At 36.8% G+C, this 20,267-nt stretch overlaps 1 protein-coding gene across 2 annotated transcripts in view; it reads left to right on the top strand.

Annotated features, from left to right (window-relative positions):
• Positions 1-15,239, top strand: part of CNTNAP4 (contactin associated protein family member 4) — a 292,850-nt gene extending 277,611 nt beyond the window's left edge. For both annotated transcript variants that reach the window (XM_083187307.1, XM_083187316.1), the window contains 5 exons: positions 4,601-4,734; positions 5,914-6,001; positions 9,749-9,970; positions 11,117-11,188; positions 12,477-15,239. In XM_083187307.1, the coding sequence (XP_083043433.1) occupies positions 4,601-4,734; positions 5,914-6,001; positions 9,749-9,970; positions 11,117-11,188; positions 12,477-12,676 (716 nt within the window). In that variant the 3' untranslated portion in view covers positions 12,677-15,239. The remainder of the gene's footprint in view (positions 1-4,600; positions 4,735-5,913; positions 6,002-9,748; positions 9,971-11,116; positions 11,189-12,476) is intronic.
• Positions 15,240-20,267: the final 5,028 nt, after the last annotated feature.

Genomic DNA, 20,267 nt, shown 5'->3' with positions numbered 1-20,267 from the left:
TATTAACTGCACCCAATCATTATATATGTACGATCGGGTGCAGTGAATATCTGCTTCCCTGCTGGCTCTCCCGGGGGGCAGCCTGTGCTGCCTGGCTCCCGGGGAGCCCACCTCCCCCCCACAAACTTCTGGGGCAGGCAGGGAGACTTCCATCTCCCTGCCTGCCACCGTCCTCAGGCTCCCTGCGGCATCCGCCGCAGGAGTTAAAATTCGCCGGTCAGGGGCAGCGAGCCCCTGACTCGTTGAATACTGGAGCCGGCGAGGCTCCGGAATGCGGCGGGCAGTGGCGAATGTGCAGCGAATCCTAAACAGGATTCGCTGCACATCGTCAAAATTCTCATTGAATACTGCCCAATATGTCCAATAAATCTGTAGGATTTGCAGGTTTCAAATAATTTCTCCAAAAAAAGCCACATGGTTTTTGTCAACTTAAAAAATGTTGTTCTGTATCACGAATGTGGTGTACTGCGCTCACCTTGGATTCTGTGTTGGGGCGCTGCTCAGCCACAGGGGTGTCCCAACCCCTGTGTGTTAATTAGTACAAGAAACAATGGGTGGGCTGTAGCGCTACCCCTATATGTATGTCTATCTAATGCAAATGATGGGGATATAGCAGTGTTTTGATAAAATGCTGTTTATTTCGAAAATGACAATATGGAAATGCTGTATAAGGGTGTGGTAACAATGTCTGTGGACACACAATCAGACTGCTGGGAGCCCCTTGGGGGATCAGGGGATCAACCAACCCCTTTGTACCATAAACCAATTGGCTTTTGTCTCCCAGTGTCTGTGTGGGTCTCTGCCCAAGGTATTACAGCTACGCTGTGTGTGAACACAGGTACTGCAGTGCTGGAGTCTCTTGCGTTTGTACTTGTGGAAATCGTCAAGTGAATGGTGTAAGCAGTGAGCGGCATCCCGCTGAACTGCTTCTTACTGTGGTCAGTGCCTTGATTGGGTGTCCGTGGGTCCGGATCCTATCCACACTTAGTCAGTCCTGACCTGAGTGCGGGTGCTCGTATGCTCTGGTCCCGGAAGCTGTCGTGTGTACGCCGTCCCCACCGCTCCTTATTGTACACCTTTGTGGATGGCTGCAAGGAGAACAGGCACGGACAGAGGACGCTGCAGCTTCAGCCGTCCACAAAGGTGTACAATAAGGAGCGGTGGGGACAGTGTACACACCGACAGCTTCCGGGACCAGAGCATACGAGCACCTGCACTCAGGTCAGGACTGACCAAGTGTGGATAGGATCCGGACCCACGGGCACCCAATCAAGGCACTGACCATGGTAAGAAGCAGTTCAGCGGGACGCCGCTCACTGCTTACACCATTCACTTGACGATTTCCACAGGTACAAACGCAAGAGACTCCAGCACTGCAGAACCTGTGTTCACACACAGCGTAGCTGTAATACCTTGGGCAGAGACCCACACAGACACTGGGAGACATAAACCAATTGGTTTATGGTACAAGGGGTCCGTTGATCCCCTGATCCCCCAAGGGGCTCCCAGCAGTCTGATTGTGTGTCCACAGACATTGTTACCACACCCTTATACAGCATTTCCATATTGTCATTTTCGAAATAAACAGCATTTTATCAAAACACTGCTATATCCCCATCATTTGCATTAGATAGACATACATATAGGGGCAGCGCTACAGCCCACCCATTGTTTCTTGTACTTAAAAAATGTTGTCACTTTATTTGTAAAGTGGATCAAACCATAGGACCAATCCAATAAAAAATATAAAAAATTCCACAAAACATCAAACACATGACACCTAAGGGAAAAGTACCAGTGTGGGACGGACAAATGTCCTATTAAGTGGGAAATCCTGTTAAAGATCAGTGGACTTAAGGCGAGAAATCACATCCCCCAAGAGGTCCGGTGAGCTGTTAATCTCTTCTTACAAAGAACTGCTTTTTTCATGTTTTTTTCATGTGGTTGATGTTTTGTGGAATTTTTTTATATTTTTTATTGGATTGGTCCTATGGTTTGATCCACTTCTTTACAAATAAAGTGACAACATTATTTAAGTTAGTACAAACCACGTGGCTTTTTTTGGAGAAATTATTTGAAACCTGCAAATCCTACAGATTTATTGGACATATTGTCCCTGTGCTGTGGTCAGCCCTTTCATATATTATCTTTGCCTCCTTCCTGGCTTGTCTACACATGTGCCCCAATGTGTCTCTTCATACCAGGTGGCAAGATCCTTAGATCCGGTTTGCACTTCTTCTCCAAGCCCCAGTCTACTCCACTCCAGCTCAGTTACGGCTCTATTCCCCTTTAGAGCTATCACATACCACAGGGGGGGTGGCTTTAAAATTGTTGCTATGGGGCCTGTAACCATCTAGTTATGTCCCTGATGGAAGGTGAGGGAGGATGTAAAGAAGAGTGTTGAAAGTATCAAAGAGGAGGTGGACAATGGAGGATTAAGAAGAGATGAGTGTTTGTAAAAAGGTTTTCTTGGTGGAAGTCCACCAGAGAGTGAGATTTCATCAAGGTGCTTGGCAGTACATGAGCATTTTTGCAGTAGCCTGATCAGTTTGAATTGCCAGTTTTGGAGTTTGGGGTATAGAATCACGGAGAGGGTCAAAGGAGATAGGTGCAACAGAACCGAGGTGGAGTAATAGAAGGAGGCTGTCTGGTTGGATAGAGGAGAAAGGAAATATAAGATAGGATTGCATCTGTTGAGGGTGGTCCTGATTGCTGGTTGCTGAATTTGACTTCCTATCATTGTATCTAATTTTGAAAAAACATGTACAGTATGCGCAATGAATATATTTATATAATAAAATAGTCTACATTTTATATAATCATGGATTAGCAATTGTGTAATATAAACAGCCAACTTAGAACACATAACATAATTGAAAAGGTTAATTTAATGTTATATATAAATTGTTGTAAAAATAGAGCATACAGTATAATGAGCAAAAACTATTTGTAAGAAGACAAGATGCCATCTGTTAAGAGGATTTTTTTATTATTATTAATTTTTTTAGTGAAGAAGTTAGAAAAAAAAATGTAAGAGAAGTAGGGATAAATATGTAGGAATGTGGGCGGGTTGGAAAATCTAGGTGAGGAAGTAAATAAGGGTTCAAGTCACAAACTCATTTTATGGGCTGCATTATAGAGCATCTATTCATAGACCTGAGTTAAGGCAATGAAAGATAATTACAAGGTCTCAACAGCAAAACCAAGGAACTCATCCACTACACCAAAAAGTAGTGAGGGATCAAAAAGGAGAAATTTATCCAGATCAGAACCCCATAGACTTTCAGGCAAGTGTACTATATCCAATTTGTTTCTGCCACAATGGTTCTTATAAATATCCACCTTATTAAGTAAATGGTATATTTCTGAAGGTTAGTCATTTGTTGGTTAAATATTGATTGTTCTGTTTCCCATATTTAATACCTTCAGCAAACTGAGTGGCCTGTTGTTGCACAATCGGGGCCAGTGTCCTTTGTAGCATGGACTAAATATTCTCATAGTCTGATGGAATGGGTGGCTGCTGCTACTTTGCGGCATCCATACTATACAACTGCATAATAAACAATGTAAATACATTTATATTAAATTCTAAACTTTTGTACACCTTTACTGCTCCTTGTATCTTTCATTTGCATTTCCATATTACAATATTACAATATACCTTACTAATGTGTAACATAAGAGTTTATTTGATATAAATATACTGCATGAACTTTAATAGTTCAAATCAAGCATTTTAGAAATGTGGTTCCAATAATTCTAATAGTATATCGAGTAAAAATAGTCAGTTACATACTGTCACTGGAAATTTAATTTAATTATTTTAAGAAAACTGAAGACCTATAATACTAGCATAAATTATATATATCAGTTTGACATAATTTCATAATGGCATTGGATCAAATGTTTACTATTAGTGAACACTGTTTTACATAATGCATTTAAGAAGTTTCCAATTGTATGATTGTTATGTCTAAAAATAAAACATACAGATTATTTGAATTTCTAGAATGTATACTGTACTTCAGAAAGACTTAGTGGTCTGTTTGCTAAGCCTTGAAGAGCGATAAAGTACCAGCCAATCAACTCCTGTGATATTATAAGCTTTGTTTGAAAAATGACAGGAGCTAGTTGATTGGTCTGTATAATTTTCCAAGATGCGGTAAATAGACCCCTTTGTTACCAAGATACAGATGGAGCACCTCTCAGCCAGCACTGGGAATTGCTAGATTCCCTGAGCTGGCGATCACCTGATGGTAATGCGCAAGCATCTCACAGGCTCGTGCATCCCAGTCACTCGGTGACGGGGAGCAGAATCCCTGCCTGTCTCTGCTTCAGGGAGACAGGCAGGGTTAGGGTGGAGTGGGTGGGGGCTACGGGCAAGATGGGGGAATGAGGCACATGAGCGTATCATGCATGTGTGCCCCTTCCAGTGGATGACGGCGGAGTTATCTATCAAAATCATGGTAATTTACATAAAGTTTTCTTTAGGAAAATAAAAGATATAAAGTATGTCTAATTCCCACTTGCATATACACTGAAAACATAGATTATAATTATGGAAATAAAGATTTAATGCTATTTTATTGGTTTTTCACAGGAAGTTTGCAAATTAGGTACAAACTGGATTATCACCATGATCCTGATGTTTTTACTGTGAATTCTAAAAATGTAGCTGATGGTCAGCTGCAAAGAGTTAACATTTTGAGAAAACAGGAGACTTTATTTGTAGAGGTATAGTATTTTCATTCAACTATATCTGATGCAATTTTAAATAATTTGTGGATGCTTTATAAAGAACATGAACTTGGTAAATGGCATTTAAAAACCCTGATTTCCCCCTCTCACACCAGCTCTCCTGCTGCTCTCTATGCTTGGGGGCCTCACATACCCCCCCCCCCCCCAAACCTAGTGCTCAATGAGGGGGTGATGATGGAGTCAATCTGTCCTCCAAGCTATTCCCCCATAACATTCTATACATTTGAGATCCAAGCCATACGCCTTCAAACCTGTTCACCTTCAAGTAGCTGTAATTTACTGTTCCCCTTGCATTCCCACCAAATGACTCGATCACTTTGCTTCCTGGATTACACTTGTAAAATAGAGCAGTTTTGAATGGAGATTTTTTAGAGTAGGTTAAATGTTTTAATTGTACTCTAGAGGATCCCCATTTTCTTAATATCATGACTTTCATCTTGATATTTGCATTCCTGACAAATTTTTGTAATGATAATGTTAGCCATACAGAAACAGAAACCATGATAAAATGGTTACTTAAAAGTCCATTAGTATTTGGCTTCTGGTGTCAGAGAAACTGCATATTTTGACCAAGGTTGTGACAATGACATGCCAACCAACTGGAGCCACATATAACTCCCCTATTACCAACCAGGAATGCCTATCAGAGCTACATGTATTTCCATACAATGCAGCTCCAATCTACACCTGCCTCCCCGCAGTGTGCTTCAGATGCGTGCACACAAGTAAACTGAATGGAACTTATGCCCTATGTTTTAATTGCATCCACATCTAAATCAGGGCTGTAGATATGAAATGGATGTGTCCAATCTTAAATCTTGAATGCAATGTAAAAAATAAATATGTCCGCATTTGTATGCTACATGCAAAATTAGCTAATATTTACCCTGCATACAAAAAATGTATTTGAAACAATTTGCATTACAACATGGTTTGTATACATGCACAGTTACTTAATCTTCTTTGCATTATTGCTAACTCAGAATCCGGCCTTCTATGAAATTATGGCTGTGCCAAGATAGCTGGAAAGTTGGGTTCTCCCATTCGCAGTAAATACAATATAAAATATAGAAAATGCAAATAAACATCAACAATTTGCTTGAGAATGTCCATTTACAAATGTTACTAAATTATTTCATGTTTTTACTTTGTTAGGTTAACCAGTATGCAAATGAAAAATTTATTCTCACTTCCGGTAAACAGTTCAATGCAGTCCATTCTCTTATGCTTGGAAAAATATCAGGTATGCATTTTTTTTTCCTTTATAATATTGTAAATGTTACATATTGTATCTTATTAATAGAAATGTATCTCTGACCTGGGATCTGAATTACAGTCTGAAAATCAAGAGAGAAATGCACTTTTGTCAAGTTGAACTATAATCTGAAATAAGTACTTCCTTGCAGATGAGCAAGTGGGTTCTCTTGAAAATAATTTCACACTTATCTCTCCAGTTGTTAATCAGACATATTGGAACATGATTTCTTTCTCTAATGAGGGCTGATTTTTTTTTAGCACAGTACATAATTCTGCTATGATCACAGACAAATAAAAATGTATGTGGCTTACAAATTAAATAAATCATTATGTAATTCTAAATAGCAGTATTACAAATCTGACCATAATTGTGTTAGGTCATTTCAGTATACAGAATGTAATAGATACTAAACTATTTCTTCAGTCCATAAGAAGAAATTTAAATATCATAAAAGAAGGAAAATGTAGTGCACTTCATTTTATATTAAAAAGCCAATCTGGTATATACCTCATAAAACACAATTACAAAGTGTGCAATATTTTTCAGTCAAATAATTTTAATGAGACGCTGTTACATAATATGAAGTATGCATTAATCACAATGACAGCTTTGAAAAGTTTTAAGATTTACTTTCCATACTATGATGTATTATTAAATCATTGCTAATTATTCTAACACATTCAAACTCATCTAGTTGTTTCTCATATAATGTGGGTGCTTTGTACAGAAGTAGAAATCCTCTAGGTAAATCTTGATTGGTGGAGCATGTAATTGGAAATAGAATCCCAAATTGCCTATAAATAAATAAAATCCAAAAAGCAATAGAGTTTTATAATGAGCATTAAAAAAGTAATAACCATAAATATATTAAAACATTCTGCCAATATGATGAACAAATGCTGTATTTTAACTTTTGTAATAATTTAAATAATAAGTAAGGTTTAATGTTCTGTTCTGATCTTTTAGAATTTCAATTTTGTATAATGATTCATTAAATCAGTTAAACCCTAACCTCTATGCATTTATTTTAAATTGGTAAATGTGTAATATTATTTAATCATTATAATTGTGCCCTTTAATATGAAGTGCTCCAAAATGTTGATGTAAATTCCTGATCCAAATTAAAAGGGATATCCACCTCTTTAAAAAATAAAATAAAAAATAGCATTCTTCAGATTATAAAATGTGTAAAAGGAATTAAACTTTCTATTAATACAGTACAATTGTGCTCTAGATTTTAGCTTCCATGTATTACAGTAAATGATTTGATGCCAGGGGACATAGTCAAAATTTTGACAACAATAATGTTGACATTTATAATGTTGACTCTAATGAGTGCAGACGTTGTCTTTATTTAATTGTTAAAATGCAACTTGTAGATGTTCTCAGAATGTTGACAGGTGAAATGTTGATATTACATGTGGAGGGACCCAAGACTACATACCCAAAATCTAGGCATACAGTAATGAGAGCTGCTATAATGCTGAGATGTTTCGTTTCACACGAAAATAAAAAAAATACAGATGCAAAAGCTATAGTACCAAGCACTGCTAATCAGAATAGTTATAATAAATTCTGCAATTTAACATATAGAAAAATCGAGGTGCTTGGCATAACTTTTAACCCCACCAAAATATGGGCCTGCCAAAAACTCTCCAGGTGACATTATTTGCTAGGTCCATAATACTAAGGTATAAGTTCAGGGCATGCAACCTCACTTATACCCCTTTAACACCACTGTAAAAAAAAAGTTTTTGCCTCTTTGACCCGGGTCAGTGGCGGTGTAAATTGGCTACTGAAAAAAAAGGTGATGGGGCAGTGTAAATGGGGCCCGGGGCCCATTTACACCAATAGGGGAGCCCAACATATCTATATGTATGATAATATTTATAGTTATAATCAACAAAAAATAGTCCCTTTTATTATTGGAACAGACGCAGGTACTCAAATTAGAAGATGCAATAAGCAAGTTACTTTTAAGCTGCTATCTGTATTTATTTGAAATGCTAATTTCGGTGAAGCTGAAAAAGTTTAAGGCTTTTTTCTTGCTTTCTAAATAGTAATTCAATCTATTATGAAATGAAGGTTGAACAAATGTCTAGAACTGGTTAATAGCTGACATGAAAAGTGCTACTGAAATTACAACACATTTCTGTTTTTAAAGAAAAGAGATGCTACAGTAATCCCATGTGTGTGATGTTTGTTGAAAACGGTGCTTAAGCTAAAAGGTTCACCATAGAATCTTGCATGTGGTGATGCATACATTAACAAGTGTAGGCTGCAGCAATTAGTGGAGACAGTTCTGAAAAAGTCTAGAGGAATGGTTAGACTGTCAAGATATACAATATTAAGCCAATTGGGATATATAATTGTCTTTCATGTAAAGAAAATACACATTTAAAGGTTTTTATCTAGCATGTAGCCTTTTTTTGCAAATTATGTTGTGAAAAAAAACAAGAATTTAATATACCATACAAGGCTTCAAGATTAATAGGAAAATATTCCCATGACAGTATGTTCCATAAATGTCAGTTTAATTGCATTTGAAACGTGAAGAAACATACTGCTAAAGAAAAATATCATGTTCTTAGTGGGAAGTTTTAATTATACTTAGTCACAACAAATTCATATTAAAGTAATACTGGAAAGTTTGAAATATATGCTCAGTTCTTTAATGAAGAAATCAACAAATGATCTGGTATGACTGTGATTTGAATAAAATAAATATATTTTTTGAACTGAATACACAAGTACCGTAAAAGAAAAAGCATTGGTTTAGTGGCTGTTCAGGGTTTTAAAAACCATATTAAAAAAAATATATATATATTAAACTTATAGCAAGAATCTGATTGGCTACTATGGGCAATTTCTCCACTTGTCTTCTTTAGAAGGTCTGATACAGTACATCATCCCCTAATGTCATACACAGAAGTGATTATTAGGAGTCTTCTTCTACTACGGTCATGGTCAGGAGCATGTTTAAACAATTTAAAGGGGAGTGAAAAGTCAGGGTCAGTGTTAAGAAAGACAATGAGCTTTTTTAGATAGCAATTTTCTATATAGTACTTAATGCCACATACATAATACAAATGTAATACAAATGTAATTCAGCAGAATCAGAATCAGCTTTATTGGCCAAGTATACTTGCATATACTAGGAATTAGATTTAGATTGCTGTGCAACAGCCAGGGTGGGAACAAGTAAACAGTGATAATACATATATATACATCACATGTACAGATATGCATATCCTGCCGAGGGACACAAACAAGGGGAACATATATTTACTGAGCTGTACAGCATCCAGGCAGCCATTCAGCGGCGCCACTTGGTGATTGCAACAAATAGATAGGTAGACAATTAAAACAGTACCAATATAGGACATGTACAGATATGCAATAGACGTATCCTGATGAGGGACATGGGCATGGGGATCATACTTGTATATATACTGAGCAGCGCAGCACCCAGGCACTATTCAGTAGCGCCACTTGGTTATTGCACCAGTTAGATAGGTAGCAAGTGAGAAACAGTACAGATATAGAACACAACATGGGTGACATGGGGTACATATTTTGGCAAGCAGAACAGATCCTAGGCAGCCATCAGTGGCGCCATCTAAATATGTGTATTTTTTGCATATAATCATTAGTGTCAACAGTTTTGTGATTTGTTGATCATATGATAAGTATAGTATTGCATATCCTAAATCCTGTTTATTTGTTGTCTAGGCCAGGATATTGATATTGATCCAGCGACCATGAAAGCTGATGCTAATGGATTTATTGGGTGTCTCTCAGCTGTTCATTTTAATAACATTTTCCCATTAAAGATTGCATTACAAAATGATGATAACTATCAAATCACCAAAAAGGGACAGGTTTCAGAATCAAGTTGTGGGTCCTTAAATGGAGAAGATGCAACATCTGGTGAAACGACCCATTCATTTTCAGGTACTATCTATTCTGCAACTATTATGCTATTATACATGATAGGTAAAATTAAATAGGATGAGAGATTCAGAAAGTGAGAGATTTGGTAAGAAATCTCCAGTTTTTTTAAAGCGGCAATCATTTACACTGCAAAATTATTAAATCATCCTATTAAATTTCACCCAAAATGTTAAACATCTGTGGATTATTTCACTTTCAGCTGATTTTTGTCTATACCCAATGGTTGTTACAGGAACGCTTCATGACAAGTTAATGGGTGCACATTCGGTTTTGTAGTCCAACCAGTATGGAGGACCACAGTGCTAAACAGTTTCAGTTGGCAAATATAAATATTTAAATTACACATTTCATTTTGCACAGATTTGAAGCAATTTAAAATTAGTTTGCCATGTTATAATCCATAACGTAGTCACAATATTCCTCAAGCATTAATTTATATATCATCAAAGATGATATACTGTAAAACAGCTTGTTTAACATTTTACTAAATATTAGCTGGACAATAATGAACAGAATGAAACAAATAATTAATACAGCTATGACTTATAATGTGCTTATAATATGCCTTATAATGTACTTATTCATATTCAGAAGGGTGGGCGGGGGCGACAGGCTGACCCGTTCGCTAGGCTGCAAGTATAAGCAGCCTAGCGAACAGGTCTGAATCAGGCCCCAAGTGCCCTGTTTGCGATAACAAGATACTCTTGATGAAGGTAAAATTTTTAAACTTTTCTCATTTAGTTTAAAATATATTTTTAAATCTTCATTGAAATATTGTTCATATATTTAGAAACAACTGTATCTTTGTAGAATATCTCCTATTTTTCATCTATTTTTAACAAAACAATTATAAAACATTTGCATTCACTTAAATACAATTTTATTTTCTCTAAATGCATGTAGCACGGTTATATCCACTTTGATAGACATCATTATTACAATTTTCTGCAACAAATTTTTAGTTTTATTTTTTATGTCTGGATAGTTTCATATATGGAGTTTTAAATTAGATGATTAGTATGTAGTTTCACAAAGGTGTGGCAATGACTGTGAACCCATTAGAAATATGTCAATTTGTACTTCTAGCCAGAATGTATCAGTTGAAAGACTAAAGTTGCAATTACAATTTTGTTGGCCTTTTTTCAGATCATTCAGGACCAATGGATAATGGAGAGCCAGTATCAGATGTGTTGAAAAGTGGCTTTGCTCTTATTGGAGGTAAAATAAAAATATTTCAGGTGTTACACATTACATGACTTTATCAGTATGCAAAACAATGTACATACACTACTGTATATTCATTTAAAGCACCACACAATATATACTTTTGAAGAAGCAGTTTCCAGAAAAAATACATTTGCTATTTAATAGAAGCAGTTAATCCCAAACAATTCCATCCATTCTGCACTTTCTAAAGATGATTATTCTATCTAGTCCCCTCTGTAAGAGCATTAGAAATAATGTCTATTGTTTAGCTTTTAGTCCTTAGTTTATTTTAGAAAAGTCTGTGAAGTATTACAAATACTATGGGGGAAATTTCCTAAAATGGGTATTCTATTTCACATGGGAAGCTATGGGCAACCAATCAGCATCTACTTCTTATTTATTTAACAACCTCTAGAATATACTAGACAGGATTTGATTGGTTGCCCATAGCAACATCCCATGTGAAATAGAACTCCCATCTTATGCTGGCCACACAACAGATCAACTTTCCTCCAACCATCCAATTAGTTGGTTGGATGGAATAAAAACCTGGTACTGGATAGGAGCAAATTTAATTTGTAATTAAATCATTTGTTTCCCAAATCTGAAAATGGACAACAACTGTCATTCAGACAATGTTTTGTAGTTGGACCTATTTGATTTAAACAATTTCACTGAATTTTTTTGTCTGTTCTCCTGAGTTTGTGAGCAAATTGCTTATCAACATTTGCCCCCATACAGTACCAGATTTTCAGTCCAACCAACCAACTTGGATGGTTGGAGGAAGGTTGGTCTGATGTGCGGCCAGCATTAGTGAATTTTCCCCTACATTGCATAAATTCTGCACTATAGTTTATTCTCCAACTATTCCATATTCATCACTCATTATACTCATAGCATCAAAAGAAGTTTGCAACTGTTTATATTAATAATACTGAGCTAAATAATAATAAGCTCCTTGACATCTATCTACAGCAGGCATGTCCAACCTGCGGCCCTCCAGATGTGCTAAAACTACACATCCCAGCATGCATTGCCATCATTCTAGCATTCCCTAATAGCCAAATTGTGGCAAGGCATGCTGGGATGTGTAGTTTTAGCACATCTGGAGGGCCGCAGGTTGGACATGCCTGATCTACAGCAACTATAGTAAATATTTCAATAATTACTGTAAATTAGAGCTAATTTTATTAAATAGTGTTTTATGTAAGGATCATATATAAGCTGAAGCCTAGAAATATAAATACATTTAAATATTTTTTTCTTGCAACCATTATGATTTCTATTATCATTTTTACAGGTTTAATATCTGTTGCTGTATTCATAGTACTATGCATCACTGCCATAGCAGTAAGAATTTATCTCCAGAAGAATACATATAAGAAAAATGATGCCAAAGAATCAGAAAATGAGGACAATGCAGAGGCAGCAGCAGTGCTAAAAGCAGCGATCAGCATGCAAAATGCAATCAATGAAAGTCAAAAAGAATATTTTTTCTAATGTGTTTTCATTGTGCTGTCAAACAATGGGACCGACAGTCTTTCTTGCTAAGCAAGGGGCACTAACCGAACAACAAAATCAAAACAAAGCAAATGCACTGCAAACAAACAATGGACTAGAACTACGTTAAACTGCATATGATCAGTTACAGTGATCGTTAAAATAGGCCTCTAAAAAAACTGACAAGCATTTCTTTTGGTTTAATGAAAAACATTCTCCTTGAGAGTAATCACTGTACAGTAAACTCTTTAATTGTTGGTAGTTTCAGATTGTTTTGATGTGACTTTTCCAATTTGAACGAACCCATATTGAATTATTAAATCCAGACTATTCTAAAAAAAAAAATTAAGCTAATAATTATGTCTGTGTAATTAAAATATTTTGTTAATGGTAACATCTGAACTGTAATATCTTGTTTTCAGATAAAGGTTATATAGTGTTTTATATTGTGGTCTTACATTTCTAGAACAGTACCAGAAATTACACTTTAAATGATTTGGTGCTCATGAGTGAATAAAATGTTCAGCAAAATATTATTTTCTTTGAAAGAACTACCTAAGATTCAAAAATCTCAGTCACAAAACATAGAAAGTAGAAAAAACATTTTAGATCATATTAGTATGAAACCAGAAACATGTTTATCATGTTAGTATGATAGTTAGGGCAATATCCTATTGCTGGCAGTTATTTACGGCATGGCAAAAACAGGCTACTATTACAATTTTAAACCAATGTTATTATTAGGTCTTCCAATTATAGCTTGGTTGTACCATACAGTAAATTAACTGTTTTCAGTCGATACCACATGGGATCCAGGATAAATTTCTGGGCCCATGTGTTATCATGGCAAAATAGTGCTGGTTATTGGGGATTCTGTTTCACAAAGCATAATCCCCAATAATCGCTAGCAAACTGGGTTAATTGGATAACCCCCAGGGGATCCATTAACTACGGTAATTTACTATATTATATATAAGAATACCCCTTTTCTGGAAGGTATACAAAAAGGCCATAACAGAAAAACTATTGATTACATTTTTGGAAAATCCTAAAAATATGCATTTTTGTACATTATAAGAAATCACTTGTAGTAATTTTAATTTTTTTCATCAGATTTCCATCCAGTTTCCATCTACTTTTAGAATATTTTCTGATTTATTTTCTCACAAACTTTTCATCTTTATACAGTGCAACATATACTTTATAAACTATGGAGATGTACCCATAGAAATGGTCTCTAAAATAATTTAAAAAAATGTCATGTAGTCTATTCTCAATTAGCAATGGGAAAATGAACAGTAGTAGAAATTGAAATGATCAAGTATTTTGGAGGCCATAAATAGCAAGATTGTCGCTCCACATTACAACTAGATGACAAGGTCCTCCTTCCATTCCGGTTTGTGTCCGTCGGTCTAGTGTCCGTTTGGCTTCAAAACACTGCCATCTGTTGGTGGCAAGTGAAACTACACCTACTAGCTTTGGAAGCATTTGCTTTGAGCGGGCTTACACTGCCATCTGTTGGCGGCAGGTGAAACTACATCTACTAGCTTTGGGATCATTTGCTTTGAGCAGGCTTACTAGTGTGGTATATAAGTCTAAAAATAGCAATTAGTTAATAAAATTATTTTATAACTATGCATCTACAAAATTACAATAAATATAAATAAAGATCATATTATATGTTTATATAAGGTTTAGTAAGTCATGTACAAACCAATAATACAATTTATCTTATTATTCAACTACGTCTAGAGTTGAGAAAAAGTGGTCCCAAATTTTACCTAAATTTTGTTTTGCAGTGTAGTTTAAAAGTTCAAAGGTCTGGCAACGCAATCTGTACAGTACAGTATTTATAAATGTAACGTTTAGCTTATCTGGAGTTTAGGTTGTATAATGAATTCCAGGAAGAACCAAAATAATACAGGGATTTCTGGTAGATTTAAGAAAATATATGCAACACAGATATCAAATTCCAGCAGAGAAAGGTTATGATATATGTGCCCAAATGTGAAATGAGAACATGGGGCAGTTTGAAAATTGTCTTAATTTACTAAATGTTGCTACAAATAATTTGGAAAGTCATAAAATTGTTTCACATAAAATATTAGTCATCAACTTTTTCAAAATAAAATTACAATTCACCTACTGTAGGTTAGGTCTGGGCTCAATTAGATAATCCTATTGGTTAATATTAAATTCCAAAATACTAGTACTGTAAATTATTTAAAAAATTACCATTATTAAGAAATAAATTCTTATACAGTGAAATAATTGTTATTGCAATTTTGTTGTAGTTTATACTACTTTAACACTATTGAGTATGGCATATTTGAATAGAAAAAGCCATATATTATTTCTCAAGTGTATTATATTAGATATTAGTTTTCTACTGTCATTATCAGTTTATGATTACTTAACATTAGTGCATTATTTTTACTTCAAATTTTCTGAGGTCATTGTTATACAAGATGTGATAAAATACAAACTACTGCGCAAATCATTATTTATTTCATTGTAGAAAATTATTTATTTTATCCAATAATAAATTGAGCACTTTTATGGACATTTGTGGTTTACTTATAAATAAAATTCTAAAAATATGTACAAAAAGATAGAAAAAATTAGTCTTCATACTTCATTAGTAGTACCTGAAATATTTTGGAACTATCATAGAGGGTCAATTTGAAGTTGTATTACCAGTGTGACTTATCAGCACAAAAACCATAAGTAATAAATCTGTGTTTCTATGGTGATGGGAGATGTCATGTTACTGCTCCTTAAATTAAAATACTAGCATTTGCCCACAGCTTCACACATGTGGATGTCTGTTATTGTTCATCAGAACTAACACACACCTAATGTAAAGCATCTCATTTTTCCTTTATTGCTCCTCTTACTGGTGTCACACCAATATAATTCAAACCTCAGTTTATCAAAAAGCTATATAATAGTAAAAAATAATATTACAAATTCATGAAGTAGGTTTTACATGATTGTGAATGAGCAGGCAGACAGACAAACAAACATGTTTTTAATGTACATGTATGAATTGAAACAATGTACGAATCATTGATTATATTACATCTATTAATTTGAGTAATGCCTACTTACAGAGTATAAAGTATATACAGTACATACGGTACGGAGTCAGCGTAGTCAGCATCCCTGTCAGTATCAGCATTGTGTTCCAGCAGGCAGCGTTGTTAGCCTAGTCAGTAGTCAGCTAGCCGGAGCTTACGTAGTTAGCATAGTCAATCAGCATTATGCAGCAAGTGTGTAGTCTGCGTAGTCAGTACTTTGCGGCTAGCCAGAGCTTACGTAGTTAGCGTAGTCAGTCAGCGTTACGCAGTTAGTGTAGTCAGTCAGCTTTGTGTCACGACTTATTACATTGTGTCAGTTTTGGTTCATTAACCATTTTCAGCCTGTTTCAGATGGAGAAGGAGTCGGTGGAATTTTTCCAACGCCACCACTTGCTGAAGCGTGGAGAGCGGCCGCCTAAAACGAGCCCGAAGTATGGCGAGCGGACACTTATTACTTGACATGTATTCCACGTCCCCTCGCGGGGCTCGCCATGCTTCAGGCTCGGTGGCTCTCTGCGCTCGCCACACTTTATGATATCAACTCCACACTGATGTGGATAGTGGGGGTATGAACAGGTCGCTAGGATGTGTACCGCATCCACTCGCCACACTTCAGGCTGGCGTGGATAGTGGGGGTTTGAAATGGAGGCATTTGCCTGTATGTAACATGGAGCACTGGCAAATGCATCCTTTATTCTGCACTTCCCCTTATGCACGAGACGCACACGCGACCGAACCCCTAACCATGTCCATCTCCCTGAAGCAGAAATGGGCATGGTTGCCGTACCCTGACGGAAGAATTACTGAGATGTTCATGTGTCTAAGGCAGATGGAGCGCCTCTCTGCCGGAGCCCACATAAACTTCTCTCTGCCTGCATCCTCCAGTGCAGGGGATCTGGTGGTTACTGGTGCTGTGTGAGATGCACTCACTAGGCTTGCCAGGGAAGCTGGGGACAGAGCTGCTGCTCACAGGGACAGAGCTGCAGCTCGCGGGGACAGTATGGTGACTACACTGCCAGACAGGGACACTACACTGACTACACAGGGCTGCGCTAGGCTTCCATTGGGCTACGCTGACAGCGTAGTGTAAATTGCCACCATGAAACTACACAAGTACAGTATATTCTATTCACTAAAGCAAGAATTATAGTTACATTATCTGATGTGAGTGATAGAACCACACATTGGGCCTAATTCAGACATGATCGCTGGGCTGCTAATTTTGGAAACCCTGCAATCAGATGTGCACTTCCTAGCCACCCCATGCAAGCCTGAAATTTGCTTAGCAGGGCTTGCTAAAATATTACAGGCCTACGATTGGCTTCAAATCCATTCACAAGGTGTGATGCAGTTACCATCCCGGCGTTCAGAATCCCGACGCCGGAATCCCGACCGCCGAAATGCCGACAATTTCTCCCTCCGTGGGTGTCCACGACACCCCTGGAGGGAGAATAAATGAGGGTGCCGAGCGTAGCGAGGCACCGGGCCCGCTGCGTGGTGAGCGCAGCGAGCCCGCAAGGGGGGGCAATCCACGTCCCCCCCTTGTCGGCATTTCGGATGTCGGGATTCCGGCGTCGGGATTCTGAACGCCGGGATCCCGACCGCCGGGATTCAATACTGAATCCCACAAGGTGATCCCCTTGGAATGATTTTACCAGTGTGGGCAATCTGTGAGTAGCCCCTGACTTACTTGGCAGCTATGATATAAACAGGCTGATCGGGCTGGAGCTGAAGTCACTCGACTTCCCTTCAAACACCTGGGCACATCTATGTTTTTCCAGACACAAGATCTTCATCTCTACTGTTACAGTATATGTGTCATGTGCTTGAGCACCTATGTGTGGGAACTTAAACTGCTGTCATGGCAAGACAGCAGTTTAAGTTCCAGAAAATGGTCAGTTACCACCCACAAATGCCAGCTTTCTGTCAATCAACTAGCGTAAGGCCAGCAATAAAAAAGTAGCATGATTTTATCATGCACACAGGCCATTCGCATGTACAAAAGGCAAAGAATGGAAAATTCATTGGAATTGTGCACCCAAGTTGCAAAATGGACCACTCCTGAAAAAATGTATCACCATTCACCACTTAGACAATACTACAATAAATTCCACTGTGTTCTCATGCATTAATGGATAAATCTTTCCACATAAATTCTCCTTATAGAACAATTCCCAATAAGGAAAAAAGAAACCCCTGTTAACAAAATGTTCAGACTGTCTGGCAGGTTCTGATGTCTGTAAGTTCAACATCACATTCCTAAGCTTATAACACAAAAAACAATTCTATAACATCAATTCACTTTCTACAATAGCATTTCAATCTCTATGCCAATTTAATATAATTTATGCTTAAATTGGGAAACAAAAATGGATTCTACATAAGAAGACCAATGCCTGCAAATAGGGACAAAAAGTAGGCCTTACACACACCCTTAGTAAGGGACCTGTGCAACAAGCAATTTCTCCTGCAGTATTAGGATATTAAGTAAATAAATGACTATAACCTGTTGGAATCAGCAAAATTGTTCATATTATTGTGTTTCTCAGAGCTTTAACAGTGCAACAATATTTTATACTATAATGCCACCATCCGAACCTATCTATCAAAATACATTTTGTACATACAGTATTTTGGACTACCAAGGCATTGTGTACACGGCTATAACACTGAAAATCTCTAAGTTCCTTTTTTTATGACATGGGTCCAGTGAAGAAGAAGGATATGTCCACTCTCCATGTAGTGTAGAACACATTTGTACCAATGCCCTAGGAATTACATTGTAATTATGATCAAAACCTGCTTAATTATCCATGAGAAAGCATAATTAATGGTGTAGTGAAGCTACACATGGATAAGCTACAGAAGAGGATTGCTATGCAGGTATTTTTTTTATTAAATATTTTTATTAATTAAACTGTTGTCTGTGTGTTTATTAAAAAAATTCATTGATTAAGGTAGCCAGCAGACCCATGTGAAAGGGCATTCTTGTTCTTGTGCTTGCCTGAGTGCCAGCTTGTCCAGGCAGCTATTTTTGACACCTCAAAATGGTGGTACCCATATTGCACTGTGGTTAAAAAAAATTAATTTAGTCTATTTTGACACTATTAGCTTGCATACTTCTTGGTGTGGTACTAGAATACTGCTTTGTACACCTAGAGGGGTATACTGCACAACTTTTAGGAGGTTGGGCTCAACCTCATAGGGATTGTGTCCTAGTGCCAACTGGCCAAGGGCTGGGGAAATGATGGAGTTGTGTAAAACTTACACTAGGGGTCTCCCCATTATGGTTTCATCAGCCAAGGTTGTATAATGTAAAATTGGGAATACCACAGACTCATTATCCACACAGTTTTTCCACTAGGTGAATGGGTTATTAGTTTTGGGAGGAGTGCAATGCCAATTATTTTTGTAATTTCAAACTGTTTTATTTATTTATTTATATTAATAAAAGCATGCACAGACATGTGCAGTATCTTAAAACTGCTGGATTTATAGCAGATGGGTATTAATGGTGGGTTATTTTTAGAAGGACAGACCAACCTTTAACAAATGCTTTATTTTATTTTTTTTGCAAATCACAAAACTTTATTGAAGTCAGACACACAATAGTGGTATCATAGTAAAACAAAACAAAATGTATAGATAGTAGAGGTGGCAATCTTTGCATATTGTACATAAGTAGAAGTATACAAGTATTAGAAGGAGCCAGGTGTATGACTAATAAAGTCAAACATTAAACATAAAAAAACTTAGATATGCTATTAAGTAGAGAAGGGGAAAGAAGGAAGATAGAAAATAACAATAAGCTATAGAACTTAGGTGAATGAAAGAGACAGTATGGAGAAAAAGGGAGGTTACAAAATCCAGCAGCTGGTCAGGGCAAGCCAAGGCCTCCCAAAGATATGACTATTTAGCAGGGAATCAATAATTACTTCAGGCCAGGAATTGGGTTATTATGATGTGTACCAGGGGGACCAGACAGAATAAAACTTTTAATAACTTGCTTCAGTTTTATGGCTGTATATTTTCAAATGTCGCTCCAAAAAGGGATACGCAAGCAGACAGTGATACAGTATTCCCAAACGCAAACAGAAAATATAGAGTCTGGATCTTTGATAAGGTATGGCCTTAGACCTCAAGTTTAATACACTCGTTACAAACTCGTGAATAAATTAAGCCACTGTAGTCATACACAGTATAACCATATGTTGAGGTACTAAGATCAATATACTACAATTCTGTTTATATATTGGACATTGACCATACACATTTTAGGAAAACAGTTAAATCTCAAAAACTTTAATAACAGTCATTGAAAGCCTATACATAGGATTTTAGGTACATTTCTCTGTGAGACATATAATATATATGGCAAGTTTATATAACTAAGCGCAGCAAACCAGCAGTTGGTCCTTGCTGCCATCTAGAAGGGATACTCAACCCTTCTTAAAAAACAAAAAGAAATTACAAAAGTAGACAGCGCTAATGGACACACTTAATAATCCAAT

The sequence above is a fragment of the Crinia signifera genome, chromosome 1 (assembly GCF_055691185.1).
Source record: "Crinia signifera chromosome 1, ASM5569118v1, whole genome shotgun sequence".
NCBI classification, from domain to species: Eukaryota; Metazoa; Chordata; class Amphibia; order Anura; family Myobatrachidae; genus Crinia; species Crinia signifera.
The sequence above is the reverse complement of the archived record's forward strand: the minus strand, read 5'-3'. Positions and strand labels throughout refer to the sequence as shown.